General features: G+C 49.6%; 1 protein-coding gene across 1 annotated transcript; it reads left to right on the top strand.

The window, feature by feature from the left end:
- Positions 1-1,900: 1,900 nt before the first annotated feature.
- Positions 1,901-14,808, top strand: CCKBR (cholecystokinin B receptor). The gene is made up of 6 exons (XM_061202927.1): positions 1,901-1,930; positions 2,685-2,896; positions 12,671-12,922; positions 13,077-13,326; positions 13,635-13,807; positions 13,988-14,808. Exons 2-6 carry the CDS (start codon positions 2,746-2,748, stop codon positions 14,524-14,526), a joined length of 1,365 nt encoding a protein of 454 aa, XP_061058910.1. The 5' UTR covers positions 1,901-1,930; positions 2,685-2,745; the 3' UTR covers positions 14,527-14,808.
- Positions 14,809-16,176: the final 1,368 nt, after the last annotated feature.

The raw sequence follows: 16,176 nt of genomic DNA on the forward strand, positions 1-16,176 counted from the left end.
GTGGAGAGAACAAGAACAACAGTGACTCAAAACAAGGTGGTTAGAGAGATCAGTAGGAGTCAGGACATGCAGGCTTCATAGACTCTGTTAAAAAGCTTTCTCTATCCCCAAAGCAAAGGTCAGAAGAGTGGCATAATCAGATTTGTATTCTAAACATATCACTCTGGCTATAAGGTGGAGGGTGGATGTAAGGAGGCATCAGTAAAACGTGGACCACTTAGGAGGCTGGGAGAGTAGTACAAGAAACAGTGGGGCAATGTCAGTGGAGATACAAGCAGGCTGATTCAAGGAACACTCAGTAGCTAAAACCAACAGCACTTCATGATGGATTGAACATGGGAGGGAGGCTGTTATGTTCCCCAGGAAGCAGACTCTAAGACAGAGATTACTGTGGAGGATGTTTACTAAGGAGTGCTCTCAGAGTCAACACCTGTGTAAGAGAGAGGATGAAAGTGGGATGGGGCAAAGGGAGAAGCTGAGCAGCCCAACAATGACCTCAGTCAACCCCACAAGGAGCTGTGAACATGTTTCAGAGTTGTCCTCTGTCGGGGTGAGGGAGCTGAACCTTTATACCTCTGCTGATCAGTCATTGTATGCAGGATGCCCCAGAAAGGGAACATGACCTTAAATGAGCCAGCTTTCTTCAGCTTAGGCAACTCCCAAAGGGGCTGACAGTTGTGGGCTATCTTCCAGCAGCATTCTCAGTGAAGAAGGAGAGTAAATCCTTCATTTTTCGGCAGGAGTCTGGGCTTTTCGTCACAGCCTCCACCACAGGGGTGCAGGAGCATAAGGGAGTAAGGCATTCAGGATGATTTGTAAATTTCCGATTTGTGCATCTTGATGGATGCACTTATGACCGTATGTTGTCATCATTGGCTTACCTGTCATTTTCCCCCACTCGCTTGGGAGCTACTCAGGCACAGACTGTATCAGACAGCTAGTGTACAGCCCTATACCTGGCACATACTTTGCTGAATATGTGAATGCCCGTCTACTTCTCCTATTTCCACTCCCCTTTCCCCTACATTTCCTTTGCTTCCCTGCTCCCACACCTTACCCTCATCCAGTGTGGGAAAAGTCCAGCAGGTTATCTGAGGCCTCACCTGTGCTGGAGCTGAACAAACAGCAAATCAGGCTGCTATGGTGGGGAAGGCAGGTAGTGCCAGGAGAAGGGGGGAGAGGGGCGGTTGACAACATTCCCACTGACCTCAGGCTTAAATCCTCCTTCAATATCTCATCCCTTATAAACTCAGTGCTAGCTGGACCAGGTTCTCTCCAAAAGACCGATTGGCTAAGAGTCTCTGAATTCCCCATAAACTCAGACCTCATCCCCAGTCTAATGTTCTCTTTGACCGATAACTCCCACCTCTGACAGCTATTGCTGGAGGCCAGAGAATGGAATTCCAGGTCATATCAGAGTTTCTTTGGAACGGAGAAGAATGACATCAAGCAGGGCTGAACCATTAGAGGAGGCAAGTCCTGCCCAAGGAACCCAGCGCAGGCCTGCGCATGCCCCCTTCGGTTTTGTTCCCGCTGCACGCGGGTGCTCCAGCCCCCTTCCAGCCCCCTCCCGTGGGAACCTGACGCCCTACACAGGCTGCTCCACCTGCGCTGAGAACAAACAGGGAGCGTCAGTGTGTCGGGTGAGGGTGGGCGCTGCCTGGAGACCGCAGAGAAAGCCAGCCGCCTCCTCCCGGGTTATGCCTGTGCTGGTCTGGGAACCGAACCATACCCACTCCTGTTTATCCCAGGCAGTTCTCACCGCTACCCGGCCGCCCCTCAACCCCCAAGTCACTCTTCGTCCAGGCAGCCCTTTTCCCCTGCCAGCGTTCCCCGGGGGAAAATGCTGCCCCTTCCCCATCTTTGCCCGCTGAGGAGGGTTCCTTGAGCGCTTCGGGTGGAAGCGTGGGTGCTGGGCCTGAGGTAAGAGGTGAGGATGCGGGAACTACCCCAGCCCCGAGGCGAGGAGCTGCAGGGAACTACCAGCGATGGTGTCGCGGTCACTGCGGCCACTGCGGCAAAGTAGGGAACCCGTGGCGCTCCGCGCGGGCTAAGGCATCTGCGCTGCAGCCAGGGATCCCAGCGTGCGGCCCCGTCTCGGCTGCCACCTCCACGTTCCGCGACCCACCAGGGAAAGATGCTAGACCCCGCGGCAGCCGGGCTCTACCCCGTCCCTCTTACGCTCCCTCCTTGCCCAACCTCCCTCCTCACAACCTCTCCATCCACTCCTCACCTCTCCCCAACCCTCGCCAACACACACACACACACACACACACACACACACAGGCTCCCGAGAATTCTCCGGAACCGGGACGCTGGCGAAGGGGAGTGGGCGGGAAGGAAATCTCTAAGAGAAGACCGGAGAGATCTAGGGAGGGGGCGAGGACAGTCACGGGGGTCGGGGGTGGGAGGACGAGTAAGTCCGGAGCAGGAGAGGGGGGCGGAGAGTCACCTGGCAGGACAGAGGCGGACCCGAGCCTGGGAGGGAGGCGAGCCGAGGCGGGGCGAGGAGAGGAGGAGAGGAGGAGAGGAGGAGCGGAGGGGCGGAGGGGCGGAGGGGCGGAGGGGCGGAGGGGCGGAGGGGCGGAGGGGCGGAGGGGCGGAGGGGCGGAGGGGCGGGGGCCGGGGGTGGGGGCGGGAACCAGGCGGGGCGGGAGCCTCAGCCGGAATCTCCGCTGGAGCAGGTGGAGACGCTGCGGGAGCCGGCCCGGCTGAGCGCAGGGAGGCGGCGGATGGGCCGGGGCCATGGAGCTGCTGAAGCCGAACCGGAGCGTGCCGGGATACGGACCCGGGCCGGCGGCTTCCCTGTGCCGCCCGGGGGGCCCCCTCCTCAACGGCAGCGGCACCGGCAACCTCAGCTGTGAGCCCCCGCGCATCCGCGGAGCCGGGACACGAGGTGGGTGCCTCCCTGAGCCCTGTCCACGAGCTCCTTCTCACTGCACCCCGCAACACTCAGAGGCCCCCCACTGCTTCCCCAAACGCCCACACTATCCCTTCATAGTACTCCGTCTGTCCCCAAACAGCTCCCCTGACACGTTTGTCCCCCACAGCTCATAAAACTCCATTGCAGCTTCACACTACCTGGTCAGAGCCCCTTCACACCCTGGTCCCCTGACCACCCCCAGAGCTCCTGGTCACCCCCAACACACACACAGCCCCCTCCTAGACAGAGACGGTGGGAAGACAAGGCCCTCCTCTGGCCAACCCTCCCAGGTCTCTCCTTTCCTTTTGCAGCCAGTTCACGGAGCCACAATGGGGAAGGAAAGAAAGGAAGGAAGGCAAGATTGGGGGAAAGAAGGGGGCTGGTTGGGGAAGGGGCACTCTGGAAGACCTGAATGGGAACTTAGCGTTATAATCTCCTGTGTCCCCCACCCAACCCCCTGCCTTCCCAAAAGAGATCCTCTAACCTGAATTAGGCTGGACATTGGACTGAGGGGCTGCTCTCTAGAGCTGCCTGTGTCCATTTCCTCAGATCCCCTTGCCTCCCAAGTTGGAGTTTTTCTCAAGGGTCTATACCCTCTCTCTTTCGCTGTCTCCAAGTAATGTCTCCAGGTCCCTTCCAAGCCCCCTCTCCAACCTGCCTCTCCTTAGGTTTCAGCCTCCTAGAGCCTGGCTGCCCCATTCATCATCCCATCCCTTTGTGCCACCTTCCCCCCCTCACCACCAGGCTGCTTCCACTCACCCAGTCCCCAAAGTGACTTTCATTCCTCCCATCAGCCAACATCCACATTTTCTCAGTGACCCAGCTCAAGTCTTATTTTTCCCCTTCCTATACCTTTTCTTTCCTTAGATGGTTACTGGACACCTGCTATTATAGTCTCTGGGCTAGGTGCTGGGTACAGAGGGCTGAACTAGACCCAGTCTGGACTGTCATCTCCAGTGCAAGCGGGAGACAAAAACCAATGGGAAAATCACAGTCAGCATTGGAATTCCCACAAGAGGGACCAAACTCTGGGCACCCAAAGGAGATAGGGTCTGAAAACTTCACAGAGGGAACCTTGAAGTTGGAGTTCAGTAGGCAGAAAAGGAAGAAGAGGGATTCCAGGAGAGGGAACAGTGTTAAGCAGAAGGAAATTATTCCAAGCTCTAGAAGGGAAAATGGGAATAAATTGCAATTCAAGTATTTATTTACCCCCATAAAATATTGCATGCATTCTCAGACCAGTTGTCACGCACTCTCTCATTGTTACACCCAGATTCTTTCACTCAACAAATATTTATGGAGCCAGAGATTGTGCTAAGCACTAAGGACAGGAGTAGAACAAAACTGACACAGCTCCTACTTCATGGAGCTCACAGTTCAGTGGGGGAGAAGGACAAGTAAGCAGAGAATTGCCGTACAGAGTGGGAAGTGCCTTGAGAGGGATGTGGGAACACAGAAGCGGAGCACCTCTATCTAGCCTAGTCTAGGCTTGGGAATCAGAGTTGGCCTCCTGAGGAGGTGAAGGCTAAATTGAAATAAAAATTAAAAAGCTGAGGGAAAGCCAGCCAAGTGAAGGGGCAGAAAAAGCAAAAAGCATCTCAAGCAGAGGAACAGTATGTGTAAACAGCCAGAGTTTAAGTCCATGGCCCTTTCGTTCAGTGTGTCATAGTTTCTGTGTGCCTGAGACATGTACCATAAGAGAGGAATAATGAACACTCAAGATGAAGACCAGCCTAAAGGGTTTCCAGAGAGCCTTATGGACCTTGTCTAAGGAGTATGGATTTTATCCTGAGGGCAATAGGAACTACTGAAATGTTCAGTAGTACTGCCAGGATTAGTTCTGTATTAAAGAGGATGGATTGGAGGACAATCCAATGGAGAGAGGAGCATCCTTTAGAAGGCTATTATATTACATTGGTCCTGATGAAAGATGATGCTGGCGTAGACTAAGCTACTGGCAATGGGGATGGAGAGAACTGGGTGGATTTGACAGGCACTTCTGGAAGTGAAATCAACAGAACTTGATGATTTATTGGAAATGGAGAGGGAGGAAGAGGTCAAGGGATGACATCTAGGTTTCTGGCTTAGACAATTGGATGGATGTTGGTGTTGTATAATGAGAAGGATAACAAAGGAACAGAAACAGGTTTGAAGGAGATTATACATTCAATTTGGGACCAACTGAGTTTAAATGCTGGTAAAATATCCAGGTGGAGTTACCCAGTAAGCTCTTGAATCCAAGGGTCTGGAACATAGGGGAGAGGTATGAGCTAGAAATACAAACTTGAAAGGTGTTTGTCTAGAGGTGGTAACGGAAGCCATGAGAATAGATTAAATCATACAGAAATTGTGTCAGATGGAAAAAAAAAAAAAGAGGTCCTGGGACAGGACCCTGAGGAAGACCAATTTTTAAAAAAATTTTATTTATCTATTTATTTTTATACAGCAGGTTCTTATTAGTTATCTATTTTATACATATTAGCATATATATGTCAATCCCAATCTCCCAGTTCATCCCACCACCACCCAGCCCCGCTTTCCCCCTTTCGTGTCCATACATTTGTTCTCTACATCTGTGTCTCTATTTCTGCCTTGCAAACTGGTTCATCTGTACCATTTTTCTAGATTCCACGTTGATACATGATACTTATTTTTCTTTTTCTGACTTACTTCACTCTGTATGACAGTCTCTAGGTCCATCCATGTCTCTACAAATGACACAATTTTGTTCCTTTTTATGGCTGAGTAATATTCCATTGTATATATGTACCACATCTTCTTTATGCATTCATCTGTCGATGGGCATTTAGGTTGCTTCCATGACCTGGCTATTGTAAATAGTGCTGCTATGAACATTGGGGTGCATGTGTCTTTTTGAATTATGGTTTTCTCTGGGTATATGCCCAGGAGTGGGATTGCTGGGTCATATGGTTAGTTCTATTTTTAGTTTTTTAAGGAACCTCTATACTGTTCTCCATAGTGGCTGTATCAATTTACATTCCCACCAACAGTGCAAGAGGGTTCCCTTTTCTCCACACCCTCTCCAGCATTTGTTGTTTGTAGATTCTCTGATGATGCCCATTCTAACCGGTGTGAGGTGATACCTCATTGTAGTTTTGATTTGCATTTCTCTAATAATTAGTGATGTTGAGCATCTTTTCATGTGTCTCTTGGCCATCTGCATGGGAAGACCAATTTTTTTTTTTTTCTTTTCAATAGTGTAAAATGTATTTAATTAATAGAGCTTGAAAGACCATGTAAAATATTTCCGAAGAGGTAAGAGAGTTGAAGTTAAGGGGGAAAAATTTTTTCAGTATTACATTCCAGTTGTTAAGAATTTTTTTTCACTTTTTTAATTCCCTGAGTAAGGTGAGTTCTTTTGGACTGTCCTTTACTGTTGGTTGATTTCAAATGAAATGCCAGGATTTAGACTTGGAGACAAAAAGTATTCAAGTGTGATTACTTATGTACTAGTTAAACTTGCCTTGGAAATAATAAATGACTGACATATTTTTCCTGAAAGGAATAGATACTTGGGGTTTTCTGGGTGAATTAATAAAAGTGGCTGAGAATTTTCTTCTCTCATTTCCACATACACACTGGGTTTGAGTGATTTTGCTGAATTGTCCAAACAGGGTTTGTGTATTTAAATGATCACTGGTGCTTACCGTATTTAAAGACTTGTTCTACTATCACCACACTAATTTTAAGACATTTCCATCACTCCCAAAATGAACCTCATGTCCATTAGCAGTAACTCTCCCTTCTCATCCCGAGGCCTAGGAAATCACTAATCTATTTTCTGATTCTATATATTTGCTTTTCTGGGTGTCTCACATAAAATATCAGTGGTGGTCGAGAGCGCCTGTAGTGGAGAGCAGAGCCTGAAGTTTGTATCCTCAAACTAAGGCCCCCTTTGAGCCTGCACAGGGAAGTGGATCTTCCTGGACATCCTCCCCCTGCCCAGTCCTACCTGCTCACACCCACCAATGGTAGTTCTTATACTGTGAGAAGCTGCAGAGCCCTGAAATCTGGGGGTGCAAGTTCACAAGGGTGTAGGCATGCTGCCCTTTCAGGGTGGTACTTGTGATTTCCTTTAGCCTAGACATTTTAAATGTTGTATTTGAGCGTTGCCCCATGATATAGGTGCACTCAGTGTAATTTGTGCCCATTGAGAAGTCTGTGAGGATGAGGTGTTCTGTCCCGTGGACAAAGGGTTTATGAATATGGGAGTCCCTTTGGATCAGAACCTTACCCTGAATCAGGCTTGGAGTTTCCTGACTTGTGATCATGGAAGCCTGGGGTAGGGAGAGCTTCCCTGCTTACAGGACTGGGGAGGGTTTGTGGAGCTCCCAGAGTTTATTCCTGTGGCTGCCCAGGTGTCCCTGCCCTCATTGAGGGACTGACCGTTTACAGGAGTTTTATCTCAACCGGGCGTATCTAGACTGTCAAGTCTGCAAAGATGTTCAACTTTCTGAATATGGGCTTTTGGGAAGACCAATTTTTAAAAGCCAAGCAGAAGAAGGAGAGTCCATGAAGTAGATCTAGATGAGACCATCAGAGAGACAAGAAAGCAAGGAAAAAAGAAAGTTTCAAGCAGCATGGGAGAAGTAATGTCAAATGCTGCCCATATAAGTCAGCTAAGGTCATAGCAGCATCCTTCCGATTCAATAACAAGGAAGTCTTAGGAGAAGTTGTGGGTGTTAGGGGGTGGCCACAGTTGGTAGAAGTTTGAGCCATGGGGGAGGGGTTATAAGAAGTGAACCAAGGTGTGCAGATAAAACTTGCCAAAAGTTTGGTAGGGAGAGAGAGAGAGACAAAGAGAAAACAGGATAGTGCTAGAAATAACATGGGGCTGAGGGGGATAACATGGGGTTGAGGAAGGGTGTGTGTGCGTGTGTGTGTGTGTGTGTGTGTGAGCACGCGCACTCATGCATAGTTTGTCTTTTGGGTGTGTATGTGTTGTAGAGATAAGGCCATTTTAAAAATGTTGATGGGGAATGGGCCGAGAGAGGAAGGTTGAAGTGCAGAAGATAGCAGGGCTAGCTAATAGAGTAAGGGACCTTGAGAAAGCAGAATGTGAAGTGATTCAGAGCACAAGTCATCTAGACGTTGCTGCCCACACACATTTGGATGTGACAGCTGGCAGTCAGAAGCTACCCACAGAGACTCTGTTAGCCACACTCACTCAGCTGTTACCCCTAAAGACGCATCTTACCCAGGCTCACTCCAGTGTTACCGATAGACATATGGATGTTACTCACATTATTCTGATATAATCCACATAGACTTGAATGTTACCCATGTTCACTCAGACGCTACCCACAGAAAAGCAGATGTCACCCACACTCACTTTAATATTGCCCGCTGTCATTCAGATATTACTCATCCATCAAACACACTCGCATTTGTTTTATTATTACCCACATACCATCAAATATTACCCATGCTCACTTAAGTAACCCTCCTCCAGATATTACCCATAAAGTCATAGATATTACTCTTACATATTCAGATATTACCCGCAAAGACTCAAATACTACCTATGTTCGCTCAGGCGCTCAGTTATTTTACTCCATAAGATTAACACCTTAATCTGTTAATATCTCATATTCACACTCACTTAAATATTGCCCACATTTACTTGCGTGTTACTTCTGCTCAGTCAGCTATGATCACCATCAGCTGGATATTCCCCCATTCACATACAGACCTCTGAATGTAACCCATGCTTCCTGAAGATGTTACTTACAAAATGAGATGTTATCTGCAGACCCTGGCTCATTCAAATGTTACAACACTTACTCAGATATTACCTAAACTTACAGGCAACCCACACTCAATCAGATATTACCTATAGACACGTAGCTGTTACCCTTCTCCAGATATTGCCTACAGAAATATGTGTTACTCTCACCCACCCAGATATCAGCTGCAAGGCTAAAGTATTACCCAACGCTCACTCTGATCTTACCTACATACACGCTCTGCATATTATTTCTGCCCCCTCAGTTAGAATCCATTAACATGTGGATGTCCCCATCACCCAGCTGTTACCCACAATCAGCTGGATGCTATCCATGCTCACCACAGAGGCATGGGTACTACTTTGATGCCTGAGTGATGGGTGACCAGATCCAACACACCAGTGAATGGCAGGATTTAAAGCATCAGCAGCTTCAGTGTTCTGTGGAATCCTTTCTTAGAAAAGCCTGTTTTTGTTTCATGTCACATCATCTGGATTTTTGTACCCACACTTTTCTGCCATCATCTGGACAGAACACATGCAGATCCTCTAGACCCCAGAAGCAGAACTGAACTGTCCCAGTCTTCTGAGTCCCCTGGTCTGATTTCTGTTCTCCTCTCATCCCCAGCAGAAGGATGCCCACAGATAGACTGTCAAGGCAGTAGTGGCTGTACCCCAGGAGGTGCATCTCCCATTCTGCTACCCCTGAAGCCACTGTGGTCATTCATATGCCACCACACAAACATACATGGATGCATACACACACACACACACACACACACACACACACAGAGTTTCCCCTGTTCTTAACATCCTGCATTAGTATAGTACATTTGTTACAATTGATGAGCCAATATTGATACATTATTAACTAAATTCCATAGTTTACATTAGGGTTCACTCTTTTTGTTGTATGTTCTGTGGGTTTTCAGAAATATATAATGACATTTGTGCACCATTACAGTACCATATAGAATAGTTTCACTGCCCTAAAAGTCCCCTGTCCTCCACCTATTTAACCTTCCCTGCCTTTCCCAAGATCCCTAGCTCTAAGATTGCTTTTACTTAGCCTTTTCACATCTCCTAACTGTTCTAAGCAAAGACTTAGAGAGATGGTGATGGCTGGAAATAAAGTAACAGCTGGAAGTGCCCAGTTAAACAGCAAAGCATTGTACAGTTGCTGGTCATTTTTACTGGGACTTTGTCCTCTAGTTTTCAGAGGTCCCCACGCAGATTGGGAACTTCATAATAGAAGGCCTAGCCCCATCTTTCAGCTACACCACAATTAGCCAAGTTCAAGGATACACACGGGATCCATTAGCCAGATGAATGAATGAGAAATGTGCTTTTCACAGTTTAGAGTGCCGTACAAACTTGAGGTGTGTTTGTTGAATCAAGAACTAGTTGAAGAGAGGGACTTCCCTGGTGGTCCAGTGGTTAGGACTCAGCACCATCACTGCCAGGGCCTGGGTTCGATCCCTGGTCAGGAACTAAGATCCTGCAAGCCCCGCGGCATGGCCAAAAAAAAAAAAAATAGTTGAAGAGAAACATTCAGAGGACAGAGGAGGAAGTGTTAGAGAAGATAGAACTAGAGACATTAAGGGGTAGGGGGAGAGAGGCGGAGAGGGGCAATGGACTGGGAGGAGACATAGAGTGCAAGATAGACCACCTGCTCTATTTTTCTGGGTCCAAGGACCTCTCTGACAGAGATCCCCCTCCCAAAGTTCTTTATTTCCCCCTACACACACACACACACACACACACATACACACATACACCTCAAATTGTCACACATAAACCTGCCATAAGCCTTCCCTGCAGAGAGGGGCCCAGCTTCTACATGAGACACAGGTGGTTTGTATATAATAGTAAAAGTAACACATCCAAAATCACAGCCTGTCATTTGCCCCCTCCCTTCCACCAACAAAATCCTCCAACATGGGTCTCTAAAGAGACAGAGGCCGCAAGGAGAGTGCATGCTGGAGCTTTAGAAGCACAGAGGTGAAAGATGGATGAGGAGGAGGGACAGAGCAGGTGCATTTATGTGGAGAGTGACCGAGATCCATTTAAGATTCATCAGCAAGCAGGTGTTAACAGCTCCTGTGCAGGGGACATTATGCCAAATGGTAGGGACATGCTGGAGAACGTGATGGGCATTGCCCTTGTGCTCAAGAGCTCATAGTCTAGTGGTGGAGATAGAAAATGAACAGAATAATACAGTGAGAAATGCCATGGTAGAGTATAGAGGGGGACAGCATCATGAATGACAGAGAAGGGAGGAAGCGGTAGAAGGCAAAGCATTTTAGAGATCTAGAGACTGGCTTCTATTCTGAATCGGCTCCTAACTTACTGGGTGCTCTGAACAAGTAATATCACTGCTGAGTTCAGTTAGGGGATCTCTTGTAAGTAGCACTTACTCGAAGTCTACAACAACTTCTGAATAAGTACAAACTATTGTTATGAGAAAACAATTTAATTTGGGAGCTCAGGCCAAAGTCAGCCAATGTATGGGGCTATGAAAAAGGGCCCTGCAGCTCTGGGCCCTTCCCTCCCCCCAACTTGGCAGGCTCTGTCCCTGCCCTCTCTCCCTCCAAGCTCCAGTCTCCCTCATGCTGAGGCCATGGGTATGGGTGACTGGGTCCAGTTTAATTTAATTCAATTCAATTTTGTCTGGGTTTGCTTGGCTGTGATATGGAAGCCCAATGATGAATCCTTCTCCCAATAGGCAATGACAAAAATGAATGGGGTCAGCCCTTTGTCTAGCCCAGCAACACTACATGTCCCTCCTGTGAGCTCCCAGAGCACTCTGTGTATTCCTCAACCTCACTCCTTATCACACCATGTGACAATTATCTGTTTATACATCTGAGTTTCCCTCTAGACTGTGAGCTCTCAGATGAGAGCTCACAGGGCATTTGCCATGTCCTCTTTGTCCGCAGGGTCTGGTATAAAGGGAGTCCTCTGTAAATGCTTGTGGAGTGAGAATGAATGTTTATAGATAATTAAAATATAAGGCAGAAAGTAAAAACGGTTCTAACAGATGTGTAGGGAACGTGCATGGTCAGAGGAAGGGGAGATTAGCTCCAAATAAGGTGTCCAGAAAGGCCTAACAGAGGAGGGGGCAGTCTGTCTGAGTCTTGAAAGACAATGGTGAATAGGAATTTACCAGATAACAGAAAACAAGTTTGTTATTGAAAGTCATTAATGGGGGGGGAGGTATTAATAGTCGGGGGGCGGGGGCAGCGAAAGAATTTTAGGCTGAGAAACCGACATGAGCAAAGGAGAGAATCATGAATGCACATGATGCCTTCCAGAAACTGAGTCATCCAGTGACTTAAGTTGGGTGCATTGCAGGGAGGAAGTGGGGGGAGGAAGAGGGCAGTTCTGGGAGAATCTGGATGACAAGCTAAAGGGTTGCAGACAGGTGAGAGTAGGTGAAGGGTCTTTTTGTTTGTTTGTTTTGTTGTCATTGTTGTTTTTTAAGACAATAAAGACATGTTCGGACCTGCGTTTCAAAAGATAGTGGGTGGTCAACTGGGTCAAATGCTGCCGGGAGGTCAAGTAGAAAAGCTGAGAAGAGACCTTTGGATTTAGCAGTTAAAGCTCAGTAACCTTGAGAAGTGTCCAAACAGTAATGGGGGAACAGGTCACTGGATTGTAACAGTTTGAGGGGTGAATGAAAAGATGGAAATAATCTTTTCAAGAAGTTTGGCTGCAAAGAGAAGGAAGGATTTGGAACAAAACTTGAGAAGTGACAGGCTTTCTTAAGGAAGGGTAGAGTTAGGCCACTTTAACTAGGCCTCCAGGGGTTAGAAAGGTAAAGGATTCAAGTTCACCATTTACTGAGTGGGTCCTAGGGGTTGGGGGCGGGGGCGGGGATTTGGAAAGCAGGGGATCTGGCTGGGTAGTGGGGGTTGGAGGACTGAGGATAAGTGAAATTGGAGAACCGGGCTGAGTGGGGGCCAGGACCCCTACTGCCACCTCCCCTTTTTCCTACCCAGAATTGGAGCTGGCCATTAGGGTCACCCTCTACGCTGTGATCTTTCTGATGAGTGTCGGAGGAAATGTGCTCATCATCGTGGTCCTGGGACTCAGCCGCCGTCTGAGGACCGTCACCAACGCCTTCCTGCTCTCACTGGCAGTCAGCGACCTCCTGCTGGCCGTGGCTTGCATGCCCTTCACCCTCCTGCCCAATCTCATGGGCACATTTATCTTTGGCACAGTCGTCTGCAAGGCGGTTTCCTACTTCATGGGTAGGTGAACAACTGACCTGCCTCCCTTGCCCCTCTCCTCTTCTAAAGTCCTTGCCGGATGTAGGGGGTCTTTCTCCGTCAGCGGGTATGGAAGTCACACTGGTGAGTGTGTCGTACAAGTTTCCTAGGTGACCCCTTCCTCTTCCCTTGCTAGGCGTGTCTGTGAGCGTGTCCACGCTAAGCCTCGTGGCCATCGCCCTGGAGCGGTACAGCGCCATCTGCCGACCACTGCAGGCGCGTGTGTGGCAGACGCGCTCACACGCGGCTCGAGTGATCGTAGCCACGTGGATGCTGTCCGGACTGCTCATGGTGCCCTACCCGGTGTACACTGCCGTGCAGCCAGCGGGACCTCGTGTGCTGCAATGCATGCATCGGTGGCCCAGTGCGCGAGTTCGCCAAACCTGGTGAGGGTCCCTAGAACCCATTCCTGGGAATTCCCTTCTCCATCTCCATCAGATACTCACGAGCATTACCCAGAATCTCCCTCCAGCTGCTCTAACAATTACCACTACAATTCCCTTTCCCACCACCGTGGGATTCCCATTCGGGGCTTCTCCCCAGGTCTCTAACCCTTCCCGGCCGCATACCCAAATCCTACTTCCACCTCTGGGGCCTGGTCACCAGCCCTAGAAACATCAACCCTTGGGTCTTCCTGCATCTGTGATTATAGCTGGACGGAGACCCGCGTGATTGGTCTGTGCTCTGTCTCTAGGTCGGTACTGCTGCTCCTGCTGTTGTTTTTCGTGCCCGGGGTGGTTATGGCGGTGGCCTACGGGCTTATCTCCCGCGAGCTCTACTTAGGGCTTCGCTTTGACGGTGACAGTGACAGCGAGAGCCAGAGCCGGGTCGGAAGTCAAGGAGGACTTCCCGGTGGGACCGGACGAGGTGGGTGAAATCCAGGAGGGGCGGGACTTTGGGAAGAGGCGGGACATAAAGTGGGTGGGGCGGAAAGGTGTATGAGTAGGAAGAGAGACTGGAAATGGCGGGGGGGGGGGGTTGGGGGGAGACCGCTGGAGATTTGGAGAGCTCAGCCTTCTGTTCTGACCGCCCACTGCCTGTGCTCAGGTCCTGCCCACCCGAACGGGCGTTGCGGGTCGGAGACTCGGCTGGCTGGTGAGGACGGCGATGGCTGTTACGTGCAGCTTCCGCGATCCCGGCCTGTACTGGAGCTGTCCGCGCTGACCGGACCCACGCCTGGGCCAGGATCCGGCACCCGTCCTGCCCAGGCCAAGCTGTTAGCTAAGAAGCGCGTGGTGCGGATGTTACTGGTGATCGTTGTGCTTTTTTTCCTGTGTTGGTTGCCAGTGTACAGCGCCAACACGTGGCGCGCCTTCGACGGCCCCGGTGCACATCGCGCCCTTTCGGGTGCGCCCATCTCCTTCATCCACTTGCTAAGCTACGCCTCTGCCTGTGTCAACCCCCTGGTCTACTGCTTCATGCACCGTCGCTTTCGCCAGGCCTGCCTCGACACCTGCGCCCGCTGCTGTCCTCGGCCTCCGCGAGCTCGCCCCAGACCTCTACCGGACGAGGATCCTCCCACCCCCTCCATCGCCTCACTCTCCAGGCTGAGCTACACCACCATCAGCACGCTGGGACCTGGCTGAGGGGTGGAGCGGGAGTGGGAGCCGAGGCAGGACAGACGGACTGGCCCCATCCAGACGCACAAGAGACACAGACCAACTGACACAAGAGACTGACTAACCCCAACGCACAGGAAAAGGTGGCTTACCCCACACGGGAAAGAAGGCACTTGATGTGGGACTGAGCCTGGTACACAGAGACATGGCACTGACCTTGGACATACAGACACAGCATCCCTAGCTGTGGACTATCTCTACACTGTGGAAACTCTGACAGGGGCTGACTTGCCTCTCACACATATAGTAATGGCATTGAATCTTTTAGGGCTCTGGAGCCTGGCACAGGAATGACTCCTGAGATGCTCCAGGCTGCCCCCAGTTTGACCTCACCGTGCCCTTCCCCAATCAGCGCTGCAAACACCAACCTGCCTAATCTCACACTTCCCAGACCAACAAGCTGTTTTGCACTGAAAAGTCCTTTCATTCCTTTCCAGTTAAATACTATAGGCCTGCCCCTCCTCCCTTACCCAACTTTTTCAAGAAATAATAAATGACTTGGCTTCCCCCTTAATTTCCTTTTTGGACTTTTTTGGGGCACGCGTGGAGGCGCAGGATTTTGTAGAGTCCTCTCCGTCAGGTCCCTCCCCCTGCTGCTCACTCCTGTGCGTGACCCCCCGCCAAAAAGCCCATGGTCTGAGTCTAGATGAGGCTGTGTGAATTCTCTCCAAGCGATCACCCTGGACCCACCTCACACCACAGTCGTATGCAGTAGCTGGGAATGGGGGTGGGGCTGGGAGGTGGGACATCCATGACACATAATGATTCCTGAGTACATTGTCCTAAAGTGGTACCATTGTTAAGGTACTGTATTAATAGATGCTTATTAAAATTTTAATGAAAAGAGGACGCAGTGTATGACAAGACTCAGTTTATTCCATGTGTATTTGAAACACCATGGGTCAGAACATGACATGTATACAGAATTAATTAAAGAGTAGGGCCTTTTTAATGCACTCTTCCCCATGGAAACACCCTTACTGGCCAGCAGCAAGGAGGAGAGGTAGCGTGGGGAGACAGGGGCCTGGACCTGAATAGGGGTCCCAGAGCCCAGCCTCCCTCTTGACTATAAGACTGATCCAGCCCCAGAGAGGGGCAGAGACAGCAACACCAGCCCTCCACACACATAATGACAAACAGGAAGAACAGATGACCTCACCAAGGGGACATACATAAATAAACAGAGGCATGGTATGCTGGAAGAGGGCTCCTTGACACTTCATCTTGTAATAGATGGGGAAACTGAGACCCAGAGCAAGAAAGAAAGCTGCTCAAGGTAATACAATAAATTGGACCAAGACAGAAATAATCCTATTGAAGTAGGCACTGAGCTGGAAGTTGGAGAGACGCCATACCCATCAAGGGGCAGACCCAAGTTCTGTGGGGCCTGGAGCTTATAAAACTGGGTGCCCTTTTTTAAGAAAAAATTAAAAAATGAAATTACGGATACAAAATTGCTAGGACACTGACCAGGGCCTTTGGAAGAGACCTGTGCAATGAGGAGCCCTGAAATTTAAGCCTCATTAGCTTCTCAGCCAACAATATCTCTAAAATCCACCCACTATGATGGACAAAGGCTGGATGGAGTGAAGGGCAGTGAGAAAGGAGAGTGGTCTT

This window comes from Eubalaena glacialis, chromosome 10 (assembly GCF_028564815.1).
Source record: "Eubalaena glacialis isolate mEubGla1 chromosome 10, mEubGla1.1.hap2.+ XY, whole genome shotgun sequence".
NCBI classification, from domain to species: Eukaryota; Metazoa; Chordata; class Mammalia; order Artiodactyla; family Balaenidae; genus Eubalaena; species Eubalaena glacialis.